At 34.2% G+C, this 16,287-nt stretch overlaps 1 protein-coding gene across 1 annotated transcript; it reads left to right on the top strand.

Moving 5' to 3' along the window:
* The first annotated feature begins 153 nt into the window (after nt 1–153).
* On the top strand, nt 154–9,328 carry LOC145611451 (uncharacterized). The gene is made up of 5 exons (XM_081666783.1): nt 154–702; nt 2,973–3,690; nt 4,832–5,195; nt 8,041–8,407; nt 9,064–9,328. The coding sequence occupies exons 1-4, from the start codon at nt 426–428 to the stop codon at nt 8,089–8,091; spliced, it is 1,410 nt and encodes a 469-aa protein (XP_081522909.1). The 5' UTR covers nt 154–425; the 3' UTR covers nt 8,092–8,407; nt 9,064–9,328.
* The last annotated feature ends 6,959 nt before the right edge of the window (nt 9,329–16,287 follow it).

Here is a 16,287-nt window from a genome sequence, read left to right as displayed (position 1 = left end):
AAACGGAGATTATTTGGAGAGAGAGGGCTGGAGAGAGAAAAGAGAGAAAAAGTTATTATTCAAATATTGTTAGTTTAGCACAATTATAAACTTTTACTTCTTCAATAAATACTCCGTAGCGGCTATGCACCTTATGAGTTATGATTACATGGACACACATCAATCGGCCCTGCTCTTAATTCCACTTGATTGACACGTAAAATCGGAAGTCTCAACCCAGAAAATACGTCAAACCCTATCTCCTCTCTCTTTCTCGTATTCAATCATCTGTTGCCCTAACCTGTTCTCCTCTCCAAACCCTAATCCCCAAATTTCCATGAAAATCAATTCTCATCAACAAATTAGGGTTTCCGCCATGAAAACCACCCACAAAATTCATAGCAGCAGCAGCAGCTCCATCTCAATAGCTTCTTCGACTTTCGACAATGGAGGGTGGAAACGCTGTTGAAGATCCTGAGTCATGGGAAGTGGCGGATGTGGAGGAGAGTATGAAGAGATTGCTGCTTTCTTCTTCTATCAAAGACTCTGTTACTTCATCTTCTCCTAGCAATTCTATTTCAGCTGATGATTTGACAACTTCTGGTTCGCTCAATTTGGGTTTTTCAACTGGTGCTGAAAACGCTGAGCTTTCGGATGATGCTATTAATCAGGTTGATCAGTTTCTTCGTGAAGCTTTGCAAAACCCTCGTGAACGCTTGTCCAGTAAGTTTGTTTGTTGTTTTTTAGATCTTTTTGATTCAGATACGTGTATTTTTCTGAATTCATGCTGATTCTTCGTTGCTTATGTACTATAGATTAGACCAAGAAAGCAGAAAGTTATGTTTGTAGAATAGTTTGATTAATTTGGTATCAAAAAGTTTCGATGAGGTATCGGTGAAGCTGTTATATGACGAGGTGGGAATGTGGGATTGGTGGGTACATTATTTTCGAAGTAATCGGTGGTGTATTACGATTTCTATTCCCACTCTTTTGTTAGGTGTGACTACCATGTCAAATGCAAGAATAGAAATGCATGATAGCGGAGTATTTCGGGTTTTATTTTGTCTCGTTATGCTTATGTCCTGGTATAGGAATGTGGCAATGCTAATTGATTTGTGGTTGTCTCTACCTGTGCTGTGACTTGAGTATTAGCTAATGTCACTTGAAGGTATAAAAAGTCATAATGGCCAAATGTTGCGTTAGCTTAGAAAGATAAAGCAACAGTTCTATGGGAATCAAGAAATTTGGTCGATTTCTCGACAATTCATTGGATTAATATTTAGACCAGCTGGAAATATTATTCGGATGAAGGAGCTGCTGTTTGGTACTTGAGTATATATATATTTTTTTTAACTAAGGTGCTCATTGAGCTCCATTGATGAATCATGTGATTTTATGAATACACGTAGCCATTATATAGGTCCATTTGTAGTCTATATTGCATTTTTGAGCTTGAATGCACCTTAGGTTGAACTGAGCACTGACTGAACTGCGATGGTGTTGAAGCTGCAATCTTCGTGGAATGAATTTCTTTGTGGGTGTAAGTGCATCTACCCAATGCCAAATTTTGCCTATGCATTGACCATTGTTATAGTTGTCAATTTGGGGACTTGCAGTTTGACCTTAGTTAGGACTTAGGATGGTTGGCTTATTTCCTGCATTTATGATCTGTGAGAAGGAAAGTATTTTGTCTGCTGTTGTTCTGTTTGAGTCTTGATATGGAAAATTTTTGTTGATATACTTGTAAATACAGAATCAGATGCGTTTGTGGAAACTGATTTGCAGTTTATTTATTTATCTATTTTTTATTTTTTGTTTTTGTGTGTATCTATTATTCTTAGTATATATGAGGGATCCCACAACATGGACATTCTGTAAGATTGTATTAGTTGTGTAATTGGTTTAGTCGTGAAAGTTGTAGTTTAGAGTGTTTGCATTCTCACTTTCTTAGGGATGCTTGTAGGTTAAGATTGTTTTTGCCTTTTGGTATCACTAAGATGTAGCATGTAGATTGGTGGTTAAAACTCTCGTCTCTCTCGGTGTGTTTGGATTGAAGGAAATGGAGGGAAAGAAGGAAGAAAAATGGAGAGATGGGGTATCTTTTATTTGGATAACAAGTGAGGAAGGAAGGGAATTGGAGGAGAGAGAAATGGAGGGATTAAATTGTAGGAAAATGATCCCTCCAACAATGGAGAGATATGGAACGAAAGCTCACCAATCTTCCCTCCCCTCTGCTTATCCTCCCTCCCCTTCTTTTCCTTCCCCCTTTTTTTTTTTAATCCAAACACACTATCTATGATATATATTTGCTTTGAGGACCATGATGCCATCATTTGTGTTGTTTTGGAGCACATCTATTGTAGGATGAATCATTAAGGCTCGTAATTGGGCTTATTTTCCTCCCACTTTTCATTCCTCCCTTTTCTCTTCGCATGAGCTGTGTGTGGTGTCCGTGATATTTCTCTGCTGATTGTGACTTATTTAGTGAGATTTGTATCAGAGCTTTATGTTTCATTGAGTACGGCAATATGATTAGTTTATTAACATATACCATTCTTTAAGCTGTTCTGTACCAAAATCATAATGACGTTTGTTTTCTTTGCAGCTGTCTCTTATATGCAATCCTAAAATATTCTATTTGTTTTAATTTTTTTTTTAAAAATATCTTGAAGTCTTGTATCAACGACATATCTTAATTGTTAGTGTATGTGTCACCATAATTCCACAAAGATTTTGCTTTTGTTCTTTTTGGTTTTGGTTATCTGTTTTGCAACTTGTCAAGCTATTAGTATTATAAAATTCAGTTCCATGTCGGCATGTCATAGTTGTCTGTTATGCTTCTTATGAACCAATGACTTAACAGCATCATTAGGATTTCATGTGTCTATTTGAGTTGCAATTTCTAATCTTCTGAGTGGTTTTGCTGTGTATTGTCATGTCGATGTCAATTTCTTTACAAGTTCTGATGTTGAATATATGATTGTTGATTTCAGTCCTGCGAATGGAACAAGATGTTGAACAGTTTATTCAGGATCCTACGCAGCAACAAATGGAATTTCAGCAGCTTCCAACTTCTTATTTGAGGCTTGCTGCTCATCGTGTTGCTCAGCATTACTTTCTGCAGTCTATGGTTTTGCTAGATAATAGTCTCCCTGATGGGTCGGGCTCCAGAATTATAGTCCAAAAGACTTCAACTGAGTGCCGTTTGCCTCGTATCCGCCTGGCAGATATCCCTGTAAACTTGCCTCAAGAAGACAATGGCATTGTCAAGGTTGCCATTAAACAAAGGCCTCAAAAGCATTCATCTTCATCCAGCAGTGGTAATTCTGGTTCTCAAAAAACAAATCATAACAAAAGTGTCGAGGAAAGAAAAGAGGAGTACAACAGAGCTCGTGCACGGATTTTTAATTCAAATAACCCAAATGGTTCTCCTGGTTTAAAACCTGATGTTGAGGCAAAAAAAACAGATAACTTGCAGCTGCCATCTTTGGGACTGCCAAAAGTTGATGAGAAACCTGCATCTGGAGCTTCTGACTTGAGTAGCAGGAGAGCTGTTTCAGTAGTTGATTCTTCAAGTGGTAGCAGTAGGTCAGCTAGAAGTAGAACAGAAAAAGACCCTGTTAATAGGTACAGACCCAATAATAGGGTTGCTATTTTTAGGGACCGTGAAATCGACAGAAAAGATCCTGATTATGACCGGAATTATGATAGGTATTCACTTTATTTAATATGATTTGGGTTTTCTTATCTGGACAGTTTCATTCTTCATTATTGCCTTCTTGAATCCTTCACTCCCTGTTCCCCAGAAAGAAAATAGATTAAAATCTATTTTTCTTCGTCTAACTAACTTGGCCTTTTCACTATATATGTTCACTCACTCGAATGCTTTCTAGCACATCCAGGGGTATAAGCATGAACAAACGAGTTATATGATAGCACACATTGTTTCCTTTTTATACTCTGTCTGTGTGTGTTGGTGGGGGGAGGAGGGTGTTAGAGAGAGAAGGGAGTGTTGTGTGTTGATTTGTTGTTGGTTTTTAAGCTTGGGCTGCAATTTGCATGGACAATTTCCCCTTTGCCCCGTCAATACCCCTATAATATACAGGGATATATATTTCTGCTTGTTTAGCATAAGTCGTTTAAAACTTCAATTGAACACAAACAAATCTTAAAGCATGGATTTTCATATAGACCTAGATCTAAGCTACACTATTTTACATGTAATGTAACCATAACTTTATTGAAGTTGCTTATTACATTCTTGATATTTAAAATCAGCCTGTAGTCGGCATTTTGATTTGCAAGCTTCAGTTATCTGTCATCACCTTTAATTTTTTGTATTATTGCTGTATGTGCTTTTTGTTCTCACACGATGAAATTTTTTGGAGAGCTGATCTTCCCCAAATAGCTGTTGGGTTGCTTTTAGTTGATTACATGTGTAGCTTGTATATTATTTTATATCATACCTTATAGCAGGTATCACTTTTTCCTGTCCTCTGCTCATAACTAAATACAGATGATTGGATTACTAGTTCTCTGTTGCACTCTTGTTTAAATTTGCATAGTATCATATCATAAGTCAACTGTTTGCCCTGGAATAAAATATTGCTTTCTTTAGTGACATTTCCTTAGGTTTCAGAATTAAGTCTTTTCTATTAACTCCTATTTTGAACCAAAATGTTAGCTTTCTAATGTTACGATGTAGTAGTCTTTATGATGCTTGTAAAACTATTTCTGCAGTTCGATATTGCCTTCATATGTCTTATTATTGATTTCTCTGCAATCACATATTTATTGTGTGCGATGATTTTATTTTTAAATTATATGCTAATGATTAAGATTGTTTGTTCAGATATCTGCAAAGGTTTGACCCTGGATTTGGATTTAATGCTGGGCCCTATACTGTCCAACCTATGTACTCCCCGGCTGTTAATTATAATACAGAATTTCCTCAACTTGGCTCAACTCCTAGGCCTCAGATTTCTGCTGATCCACCTAGGCCACTCCCACAGCAATTACCTCCATGGGCATCTCCGTCTAACCCTGCAGGTCTCAATTATGGTCATCCAGAGGCCATGATGGCTGCATATAGTCCAAATCATGTTAGTCCACGTTCTGCATCTACTATATATCTACATACCACTCATTACCCTTGTCAGCGTCCTGGAATGCCATTCATTCATCCTCATGAACATATTCACCAATCATATCAGCAGGTATGCAGTTATTCTCTATTTATATTTTGTTGTTGGGGAACGGGAGGGAAGGGAAGGGAAAGGCCCTTCTTGGGCATAATATTGAGAGAGGTGAACCACTGAGTGAAACCACTGTCTCTACCTTTACCTTTATTTAGAAGTATTTTTACTATTATACTTGCTTATTCTAATGATGGTTAACTGGCCTTGTCTCCATGCTTGCTGGCTTCTCATGACTATTGTGAAGATTTTGACTTTTGAGGGAGAATAATGGACATGTTGCTTTGATTGTTCCAATTTCATGTTTATTCAGTACGTCTTCCTGTTGGTCAATTTGACCAGGATGTTTGGGTTTATGATGGTTCTTTGCTGATTAATTAGCAACTTGGTAAAAATAAAAATAAAAAATATTGGTGGTTTGTGGGGGGGGGGGGGGGGGGGTGGTTCTGACATAGTGGACAATTCTGCTTTCACTTCAGTAACAAACTGGTAAACAAATAAACTCTGTTGTCATATGGATCTCTCTACCTTTACCTTTATTTAGAAGTATATTTACAATTATACTTGCATAGTCTAATGATGGTTAACTGGCCTTGTCTCCATGTTTGCTGGCTTCTCATGACTATTGTGAAGATTTTGACTTTTGATGGAGAATAATGGACATGTTGCTTTGATTGTTCGAATTTCATGTTTATTCAGTACGTCTTCCTGTTGGTCAATTTGACCAGGATGTTTGGGTTTATGATGGGTCCTTGCTGATTAATTAGCAACTTAGTAAAAAAATAAAAAAAATAAAAAAATTGTTGGGGGGGGGGGGGGGGGTCTGACACAGTGGAGAATTCTGCTTTCACTTCAGTAGCAAACTGGTAATCAAACAAACTCTGTTGTCATATGGATCTCTCTTTTTTGGCCACAGTGCTGGAAAAGGGCATGTCCAGTTGTCCACGATTTGCCTGACTATTATTTTGATAACTTTTATTTTTTAATTTTTAATTGTGTTTCCTTCATTACAATATTACTCATGTACCAATACAGTCAAAATTGTGATATTACAGAATAATTCATCTACCAATGCTCTATTTTTTTTTTTTTTTTTTTTTTTGGGGGGGGGGGGGGGGGGGGGTTTGGTGTGGTGGTTGTTCAAACCTAGATGGCTAGATCTTGGAAGCATGGACATCTTATGTTTTCAGAGGAAGATTCTAGCTCTGCATAGAGGTTCTTTATTTGTTAAAAAAGTGAGGTAATAAGAAGATTAAATAGTTAATGTCAAAGCTACATCATTCAACTCTGTTAAGCTCCTTTAGTATCAGGGTTTCTAATTACAAAATCTGATTGCTTTCAACAAATATTAATTGCATTTGCTTGTATAATAAAGCTAAATACTCCCTCCGTTCCCTTTTGTTCTTTACGTTTCCATTTTAGGTGTTCCTTTTTATTCTTTACATTTAGTATCTTTCCTTTTATAGTCATAAATTTTAGACAAAATTACCCTTGCTTTACAATATAAATACTCAAATATCCTTACTTTGTCATGTGCATTTGTACTTTTAGTTCTATTTCAATGGTTTTCTAATACTCATTATTACTTTCTCTCTCCTCTCTCTTCTTTTTCCTTCTTACATTCTTCACCCCACATGTACAATATTCTTTTCCAAAGTAAACTTGTACTTTCAATCATTGAATTATTCCAATATTCCTCTACTTTACACAATTTCTTAATAACCGCGCATAATTCCAAACGTCAAAAATAAAAGGGAACGGAGGGAAGTAGTATAAATTATCATTCGTATCAAATGTAAATTTTTCAATGGTAGCTTTAAAACAAGTATATATGGCTAATAGCCTAATACAATGATGTTGGAGGATATTGGAATGTCAGGTAGGAATTTGTTTTTTACCAAAATGATTGCTGATTGGTTGTCAATTGTTTCTCTCATGGTTCTCCTATATTCTATTATTTTTCTCCATCTTTAAAGGTCTTTGTATTAAAAGTATGTTTAGGTCGGTGACATAGAAACACCTATTTCGTGTATCTTTAACCACTTTCCTTTCAAAAAGGAGAATCTTAAGCATATTCATAAACAATTGTTTATAGGTCCCAACAAGGATTTAATTGGAGACATGTGAGTTGACTTAAGGGGAGTTAAGTAGCTCTGAGACAAATTCAGGGACATGGTATCCACATTCCCTTTTTGTACCCAAATTTTTGGAAATGGCTTGGGGATTATGTCCCCGAGCTGTCCCTGGTACAGGAACGACCACAAAACTGCCGTACCTGTGCTTCATAAGGTGGAGTACATACCTTGTTGAAACCATAGAACATAACACACTCTTATGGTTACATATTAAACTAATGTCTTTGTATCTGGTTAGGAATCAAATATTGAAGTAATATTCCTCTTTAGTATTCCCTATCCTTTGGTAGGTAGTGAATTATTATTAATTTGTAATTATATACTTTAGAGCTCTAGTTTTGGAAACTTTAGTGCTTGAAATAGCAGGTGACGACCTATGTGTGGGTTTGAGGATCCCGCATGGGTACTCAAGGTGATATTTGGATTTTGAATAGCATAGGTAGCAATAAGTCAATAACACTAGATACTGATTTGATGCTGGATAAAATTCAGGTGTCTTATCTGTCTGGGTAGGTCTTTGAAAAAATAATTCTTACATCCTCAATTTGTCTTGTATAAAAATATAAAATTATGAAATTTGATATTGTAAGGAAATGTGTATGAGTGGTGAGAGACTAAGAGGAAAATAGTTTAGATAATAACTAAAATATAGGAGGAGAAAATTCTTGTAATTAGTTATACTCATCTTGGCATTTTGTACTTATATACTATTTCTTGTGCAATATGTGCAGTCGCAACAGCAACAACATGATGCAACCCTTGGATTTGCCCGGCCCCGTTGAGGGGCATGGGCAATGCCTGCACCCTGCCTGCTTGGACTCTGAACTCCAAGGAAATATGGCAGCACATTCTGTGTGGCAGGGTGCACAGGCATATTGAGCTGAGGTGGGCCAGAATGATCTAAATTTGTTTGGGATACTTTTGTAAGCAGTTAACTGGCCTTTTCTCAGTTCACATTTAGATTCCTTGCATTTCTGCAAGGGAGCTTGTGATTGGGACACATCTCAATCTGGAACTGCCATTGTTGATGATGATGATGATGAAAAAAAACTGAAAGCACGTCGTTACTTTGAGAGGCCTGAGATTTTTTCAGTTAAGGTATGGCAAGAATTGGTGCTTTCTATAACTTGTAACTATAGGAGATGCCTATTACAAACCTTGAATATTTTCATATGGATATATGCTGTGATATGCTTGAAATACAAGCCTAATTATTTGCTGGATTTCATGCAAAAGAACTGTGCATGACAGGATTTTGTAGTACCTTACTGTATAATGTAACGGAGAGGAACATAAGCCCAGTACAAATTTTATAGTATTACATGCTTTTTTAATTTGACATGAAGAAACAACTTAGGCCCTATTCCCCCTTTTTTCCATTTATTTTAGATTTTGGTAAGGGTTAATAAGGGTTATCCAATTTCATGACACAACTAATATGAGCGCTAATAAGTTTGTAATAGTGAAAATTAGGTTAATAGAATGCATCCTTTTATGCTCGACATTTTTTTTTTTGAACCTTGTTTTAATTAATCTCATTTAAAATTCTTATAAGGAGCTTTTGGCAGTTGTTCCATTGATAATAATGCTTTGGGAACTTGAAATATAGTCTACTAAAAAGTTTTAAAGGCATTGGCTTCACTGTTTAGATATATAGACATGCTTTATAAAATTATCTTTCGACTCTGATTAGTGATTACCTTATAATTGTAATTACAAACTGATATCTAGCTTGTATCTTTCAATCTTTGTAGTAAACCCTAGAAGCCTGGAGCAAAGTAAAACGAAATTGGGGATGTAATGCTCCCTGAATGTTGGCATGGAGCCATGGAGCATTCGGATAAAGTTCTGTTCGCGAGTACTCTCAATTGCTTGTGAAGGGATCGATATGATGTTAATATTAGCAGCACTCGCCTTTGTTTTTGTTTGGATTCCAGTTGAGATGTTTCTAAATATGTTGGATAGTTTATGTACCTTTCAAATTCTTAATGTAGATAATGTCGTCACCGCTCACTAAAATGCATTACTATTGAGCATCAGCCAATCTACTACGATGTTCCTATTATCTGCTCAATTTCTTTTTCTATATTAATTTACATATTGTTCAACAGTTTGTCAATTGTCATCTTAAAATATCAAACTACTCAGTCAGTTAGATAACTATGATTATGGTCACCCAATTTAACCCTTTCATCAGGTTATCGGTTTTCGAGGTGAACGAAGAAAACACATATTTAAGTTTATATAGATATAGACAATTGAATCTTCAGAGATTTAACCCTTTCATCAGGTTATCGGTTTTCGAGGTGAACGAAGAAAACACATATTTAAGTTTATATAGATATAGACAATTGAATCTTCAAAGGTACTATTTATGCATAAATTTAATACAATTGAATGAATATATAATACCGCTATATGCGCATATAGTATCACCGTATGTTCAATGGTATTATTTGATCATCCAATGATACTAGAATATGTGTTCGTTTGTATATATGTGTAATTATATGAATGCCCTTTTGTTATGCATTTCTACATGCATAATATTTCTCACTTTAAAATTCCTCTTAAAAAACCTAGAACAAAGAGAGAATAACTATTAGCATAAAAAAGACCTGAAAGCTATTTGAATGTATGTACACCTAAGAGAACAAGCACCCAGAATGGGTAACCCATGAACCTCCCCACAAAACTCTCTCAGAGAGTGTTCAAAGGGAGTATTGTTATGCACCAACAATTGGATAATGAGGGACAAGGGTAAAATTACGCGTAAATGTATATTTTGAATTTAGAATAGTACTATTGAGTGATCAATATTTCAATAGTACCATTAGGTAATCAAATAGTATCATTATATTCAGTGGTACTATGTATGTATGTAGTGGTACTTAGTATGTGCATATATAGTATTACTAAATAATTATATAAGCTTTCAGTAGTACAATTGAAAGTGGTTTCACTTAGCTATCTCTCTACTCCTTTCTTTCTTTTCCATGTGATTTCTAATATTTTATTATTTGTCATGCAGTTGTAAATGCATAACAATACTGCATTACTACTTCCTCCACTCTTTCATGCTTTGGGGTAGAGTACCCACAACGGGTTACTCAAGACCCTCCCCACAATACTCTCTCTCCTATTTTGAGGTAGCTTACCATTGTGAAAGGTGACTCATGGGGTGAGGCTTCTCCCTCTTCCAAGTCGTTGACCACCTCGACACACGAGCCTGGTGACAAACATGAAAATGATAAGTGGCATATTTTTGTATTTTTATTCAATTTTTTTTTGCCAAATATTTCTTTTAATTGTAGTGAGCTAGCTTACCATTGTGAAAAAATAAATAAGTGAGTGACTCATAATAGTGACTTGAGTTAGTGGAATATGATGTGAAAGGATTAAAATTGAAGAGAGAAATTGTGAGCTACTCTGCTAATGTGGATGCTCTTAGCTGACTTGTGAGTGGGTCTTGAGGGGATGTTTCTATAGTCATCAAAGTATTTTCGATCACCATAAATAGGGATGTCAGTGGGGGCGGGTCAAGTAGGAGACCCGCCCCATTCCCGCCCCAGTGGGATGGAGATGGGTCTCGGTTTGGCGGGTGGTGGGGCGGGGATGGGGATAAAAACCATACCCGCCATGGGTGATGGGGTGGGGTGGATTTTAAGTTGTACCCGCCCCATCTTCGCCCCGCCCCACTTCGTACCCGCCCTATTCCACCATATACCCACATCTATATATCTTTAAAAGCAAAGTATATACTTTTATACTATTTTATAAAATAATTACGTGAAATAAAATATTAATTATAATACCTTGTACTACACTTATATTATAAACAAAAATATGTGTAATATTAAGAATGTTTTTTTTTTTTTTTATAATTCGTATTAATTATGTAGGATTGTGTATTTGAGAGACGGAGATTAGGTGGGTCTTGGGTGGGGATTAGGAGGGTCTTTGGTGGGGATTAGGTGGGAATAGATATTCAAGTGGGGGTTGGGGCGGGGATGGTTTTGGAGTTGTACCCGCCGAGGCGGGGATGGGGATGAATATTAGACCCACCGCGGGATGGGGATGGGGATGAAAGTGTTAGGTGGGAATGGGGATGGGAAGGCCTACATCCGCCCCGCCCCCATATTGACATCCCTAACCATAAGGTAAAGGTGGGCCCATTGTGGTGGCAGATATTTTACCACAAAAAAAAAGGTCCACTCTATTTTTTATTTTGCCAAAAATCGGTTAAATATTTTATGAATGTTAGAAAATCTTTTTAAAAAAAGATTTTAATTATTTTTGAAAATCAGAAAATAAAAAATAGAAAAAAAAACGGCCACCCTTTCCATCGGCGACCACCGACGCCACAACTGCCGGCAACCCAGCCAAAATGACGTTGGCAACCCAACCCCCTTCCCCGTAGGCCGATCAAAAACCTTCGGCGCTCCCTTTTCACCCCCTCCCTTTCATCGACGATCCCAAACCAAAACCCAAATGGCCAAGCCTAAATCTAACCCGAAAGACAACAGTGTAATCTCGTCGGCGTTAAGATATGTCGCCGTCTCATGGGGAAGGGGATTGGGTGGTTGGGTCGCGAAACAGGGGGACGGAGGAGGATTGGGTGATTGGGATCGGCGGACAACACCAACGCGGGCTATTTTAAGGGGTTTTGTGGTTCATGGGGAGGTGGAGACGCGACAGCGGAATTGTGAGGAGAGTCGGCGTCGACGCCAGGCAGGGTGGTTGGGGCTGGCATAGTGGCAGGGGGTGGCTGGGGATGTTGAGGTAATTTTTTTTTTAAATAATTAATTATTAAAAACAAAAAACTAACCATGGTTAATAGATGATTAAAATGATTAACTTCTTTCAAAAAAAAAAAATATTAACTAATTTCACCATTGAATTGATAATGAAGATACATGAGTACCAAAAAGAATTGAAAATTTTTGTTATTTTAGAAAATTAAAAAATTTTTGAGCATCATTGAGAATTATAAATAATAATAATAATAATTCTAGTGAAATCAAAATGCTTGTGTGCATCATTGAGAGTTAAAATAATGGCATTATAAATTAATTATCAAGTATAATATATATTTTTAATTAGAATTATCAAGTACAATATTGATAATACAAGAAATAGTTATTATAATAATTATTGTTCTTGTTATTGCTAATGTGCTTGTGATTATTGGCTATTATTATAATTATTATCATTGTACTTGTTTTTTTTTTTATTCTTATGAGCCACAAGGGCGGGTATAACTAGGGGCGGGGGAAATTCCAGCATATGCTGGGGGCAAGAATCGATCCCTTAACCTCGAGGTTACGATATGGGAGTGCTACAATCAAGCCAACTCCACATCCTTATTGTACTTGTTATTGTTGTTGTTGTTGTTGTTATTATTATTATTAGTGTCATTATTATTATTATGATTATTGTTATTGTTATTATTAATATTATTATTAAAATCTTCTCTTATTATTATTATAATTATTATAATTATTATTATTATTATTATTTATTATTATTATTACTACTACTACTACTACTACTACTATTATCATTATTGTCATTATTGTCATTATTATTATTATTATTATCATTAATGTCATTATTGTAATTATTATTATTATTATTATCATTATCATTATTATTATTATTATTATTATTATTATTATTATTATTATTGTCATTATTATTACTATTGTCATTATTATTATTATTATCATTATTGTAATTATTATTATTATTATTATCATTATTGTCATTATTATTATTATTATTATTATTATTATTATCATTATTGTCATTATTGTCATTATTGTCATTATTATTATTCTTATTATTAATATTATTAATATTATTATTATTATTATCATTATTGTCATTATTGTTATTATTGTCATTATTGTCATTATCATTATTATTATTGTCATTATCATTATTCTTATTATTATTATTATTATTATTATTATTATTATTATTATCATTATCATTATTCTTATTATTGTCATTATCATTATCGTCATTCTTATTATTATTATTATCATTATCGTCATTCTTATTATTGTCATTATCATTATCGTCATTCTTATTATTGTCATTATCATTATCGTCATTCTTATTATTGTCATTATCATTATCGTCATTCTTATTATTGTCATTATCATTATCGTCATTCTTATTATTGTCATTATCATTATCGTCATTATTATTATTGTCATTATTATTATCGTCATTATTATTATTGTCATTATCATTATCGTCATTATTATTAATTTTTGTCATTATCATTATCGTCATTATTATTAATTATTGTCATTATTATTATTATTGTTATTATTATTATTATTATTATTATTGTCATTATTAGTACTATTATTATTATTATTATTGTCATTATTATTACTATTGTCATTATTATTATTATTATTATTATTGTCATTATTATTACTATTATTATTATTATTATTATTACTATTGTCATTATTATTACTATTGTCATTATTATTATTCTTATTATTATTACTATTATTATTATTATTATTACTATTGTCATTATTATTATTATTATTATTATTATTATTGTCATTATTAGTACTATTATTATTATTATTATTGTCATTATTATTACTATTGTCATTATTATTATTATTATTATTGTCATTATTATTACTATTATTATTATTATTATTATTACTATTGTCATTATTAGTACTATTATTATTATTATTATTATTATTATTATTGTTATTATTGTTATTATTATTGTTATTATTATTGTTATTATTATTATTGTTATTATTATTGTTATTATTATTGTTATTATTATTATTGTTATTATTATTGTTATTGTTATTGTTATTATTATTATTCTTATTATTGTTATTATTGTTATTATTATTATTATTATTATTATTATTATTATTATTATTATTATTATTATTATTATTATTATTATTATTATTATTATTATTATTATTATCTCAAAAACAAAAGTCATACAACCTACAATAAATTAGTGGGAAGCCGAGATACAATCTGGGCCCCCACTCCTCTAGCTATAGCAAATCCTACCCTAGTGAAGATATGAGCTGCAGCACGAGCCCCAATGTCTTGCGTCGTCGAGAACCTCTGAATCCGCTTCAGTAACTCAACAACCTCCTTCTCTAATTCCCCAAGCGAAGAAAAGGAGAAGGGAATGAAACCATATCCAATAGCCTGACATCGAGCTTCATACTTAACCCGCTTCCGATGAGCAGCATCAGCCACAACCCGCTCATGAATAAAGTCAGATAGTGTAACACCCCAATAATTCTCTCTTAAAAACCTGTGAGAAACCTGTAAATAACCCGAACAAATCCAAGAGAATTACTGGTGTGCTACCGCCACGTGTTCAAACGTTAAGGCTATCTCAGAAGTTAGCAGCGGAAAACCAAAACAGTTTTAAATAAACCTCAAAGCAAAGTATTTAAATCAAAATAAGTATTACAAGTTGGAACCTTTAAGGCCCTTATTCAAAACCCAAAAGCATAAGTAAGTAATTAAAATTCAGTGTTAAAACAAACTTAAACCAAAAGAAATGGTGTCAAGTGAAATCGAGTTACATAAAATCAAACTTGCAAGAAACGCGAAAATAAGCAACCAACTCTCTACTCAAGATCCCACAACCCTGATGAATGCTGCATGTGAGAGAACCTGTGGTTATTCTGCTCCCCAATATTACAAGTGTAAAAATTGGATCGTCACAGGGTCATTTGAAGGCGAAGGCCATGACCAAAGAAGGACACACACACAAAAGCACGCAATCAGCAAAGCTGAGTACATACAAGCTGCAAAGTAAAATAAGGAAGTACTTAACATGCTACTAATAATCAATCATACGCATCATTAAATCACAAACTCAACATACGACTCGATTATTTAACTTATTAAGACTCCACTAGCTAATAGTAGCTAACTCATTTCAATTTATTCATTGGATTTAGCAATAGACAAGGTTGTCCAACCCATGTCCCATTTGGAACATCAATAAAGAAAAACCCCATGCCTCCTTTCGGAAACATCAATAAACATCCAACGACCACGGGCGCGACTCCGTGACCGTAGTTAGTATGAGATCTCACCTAACTCCTAGTTTTGAAAAAGTATTTGAAATAAGAGACTCGTAGATCAGACGGCCTCGAGAAAAGTACACGGCTAATACCCCATGTACCCCAACCCCTGATTGTCATTACTCCAGAAGTGCACCAATCCAGAGTTTTATTGCTCATCCATCTTGCACTTTACGTGATTTACAGGTTTAGACTTGGTGATGACTCATATGCATAACAATTCAATCATTCCAATATCAATTCAATCAAGTAAAACAACTTTTCAATTTCAATTCTTGATTTATTAGTGGCAAGCAACATTTATTATTTATTCCTTTACTACCTCGGTGTATAAACACCTTGAGTGCATAAGGCACCCCAAACTCTTAACCTTGTCTTATAAGACATGAACCAATTCATTTACTCATCCTATTTCATTAAATCATGAATGAGTAATAATTAAATCATTTCACCAATCACATACCTTTGCCTCTAAGCACACTTTGCATAATTAGAACATAACCAATAATTACAATAAGGAATAGTGCACGTCAAAGGAAATTCACAATGTATAACCAAACAATTTAACCCAGTCATCCCTAGACATGATACTAAGTTCTCGATCCATCCTTGAACATGCACCTAAAAGCAAGGTTTTGTAACTTGTACGTACCTTGAGTAAACAATTCGATTGGCCACTTTAAAGACTAGAAATCACCTTCTACAAAGTCCTCTCCTAAACCAAATAATAAGGAATAAATCAATACCCAAGCAAATAAATTTACAGCAATACTAAATTACTTTAAAACCTCTTAAATCGTCAAAACAAAGCCTTTAAATTGTCCCCAATAGCCATTAGTAGTAATATAACATTCCAACTATAAG

The sequence above is a fragment of the Chenopodium album genome, chromosome 24 (assembly GCF_948465745.1).
Source record: "Chenopodium album chromosome 24, dcCheAlbu1.1, whole genome shotgun sequence".
Taxonomy (NCBI): Eukaryota; Viridiplantae; Streptophyta; class Magnoliopsida; order Caryophyllales; family Amaranthaceae; genus Chenopodium; species Chenopodium album.
The sequence above is the reverse complement of the archived record's forward strand: the minus strand, read 5'-3'. Positions and strand labels throughout refer to the sequence as shown.

Excerpts from the sequence above, each read along its gene's own strand:
- LOC145611451 (XM_081666783.1), top strand. The coding sequence starts at position 426 with ATGGAGGGTGGAAACGCTGTTGAAGATCCTGAGTCATGGGAAGTGGCG. Across the intron at positions 3,691-4,831 it reads TATGACCGGAATTATGATAG|ATATCTGCAAAGGTTTGACC; the intron begins GTATTCACTTTA and ends TTGTTTGTTCAG. Across the intron at positions 5,196-8,040 it reads TTCACCAATCATATCAGCAG|TCGCAACAGCAACAACATGA; the intron begins GTATGCAGTTAT and ends CAATATGTGCAG.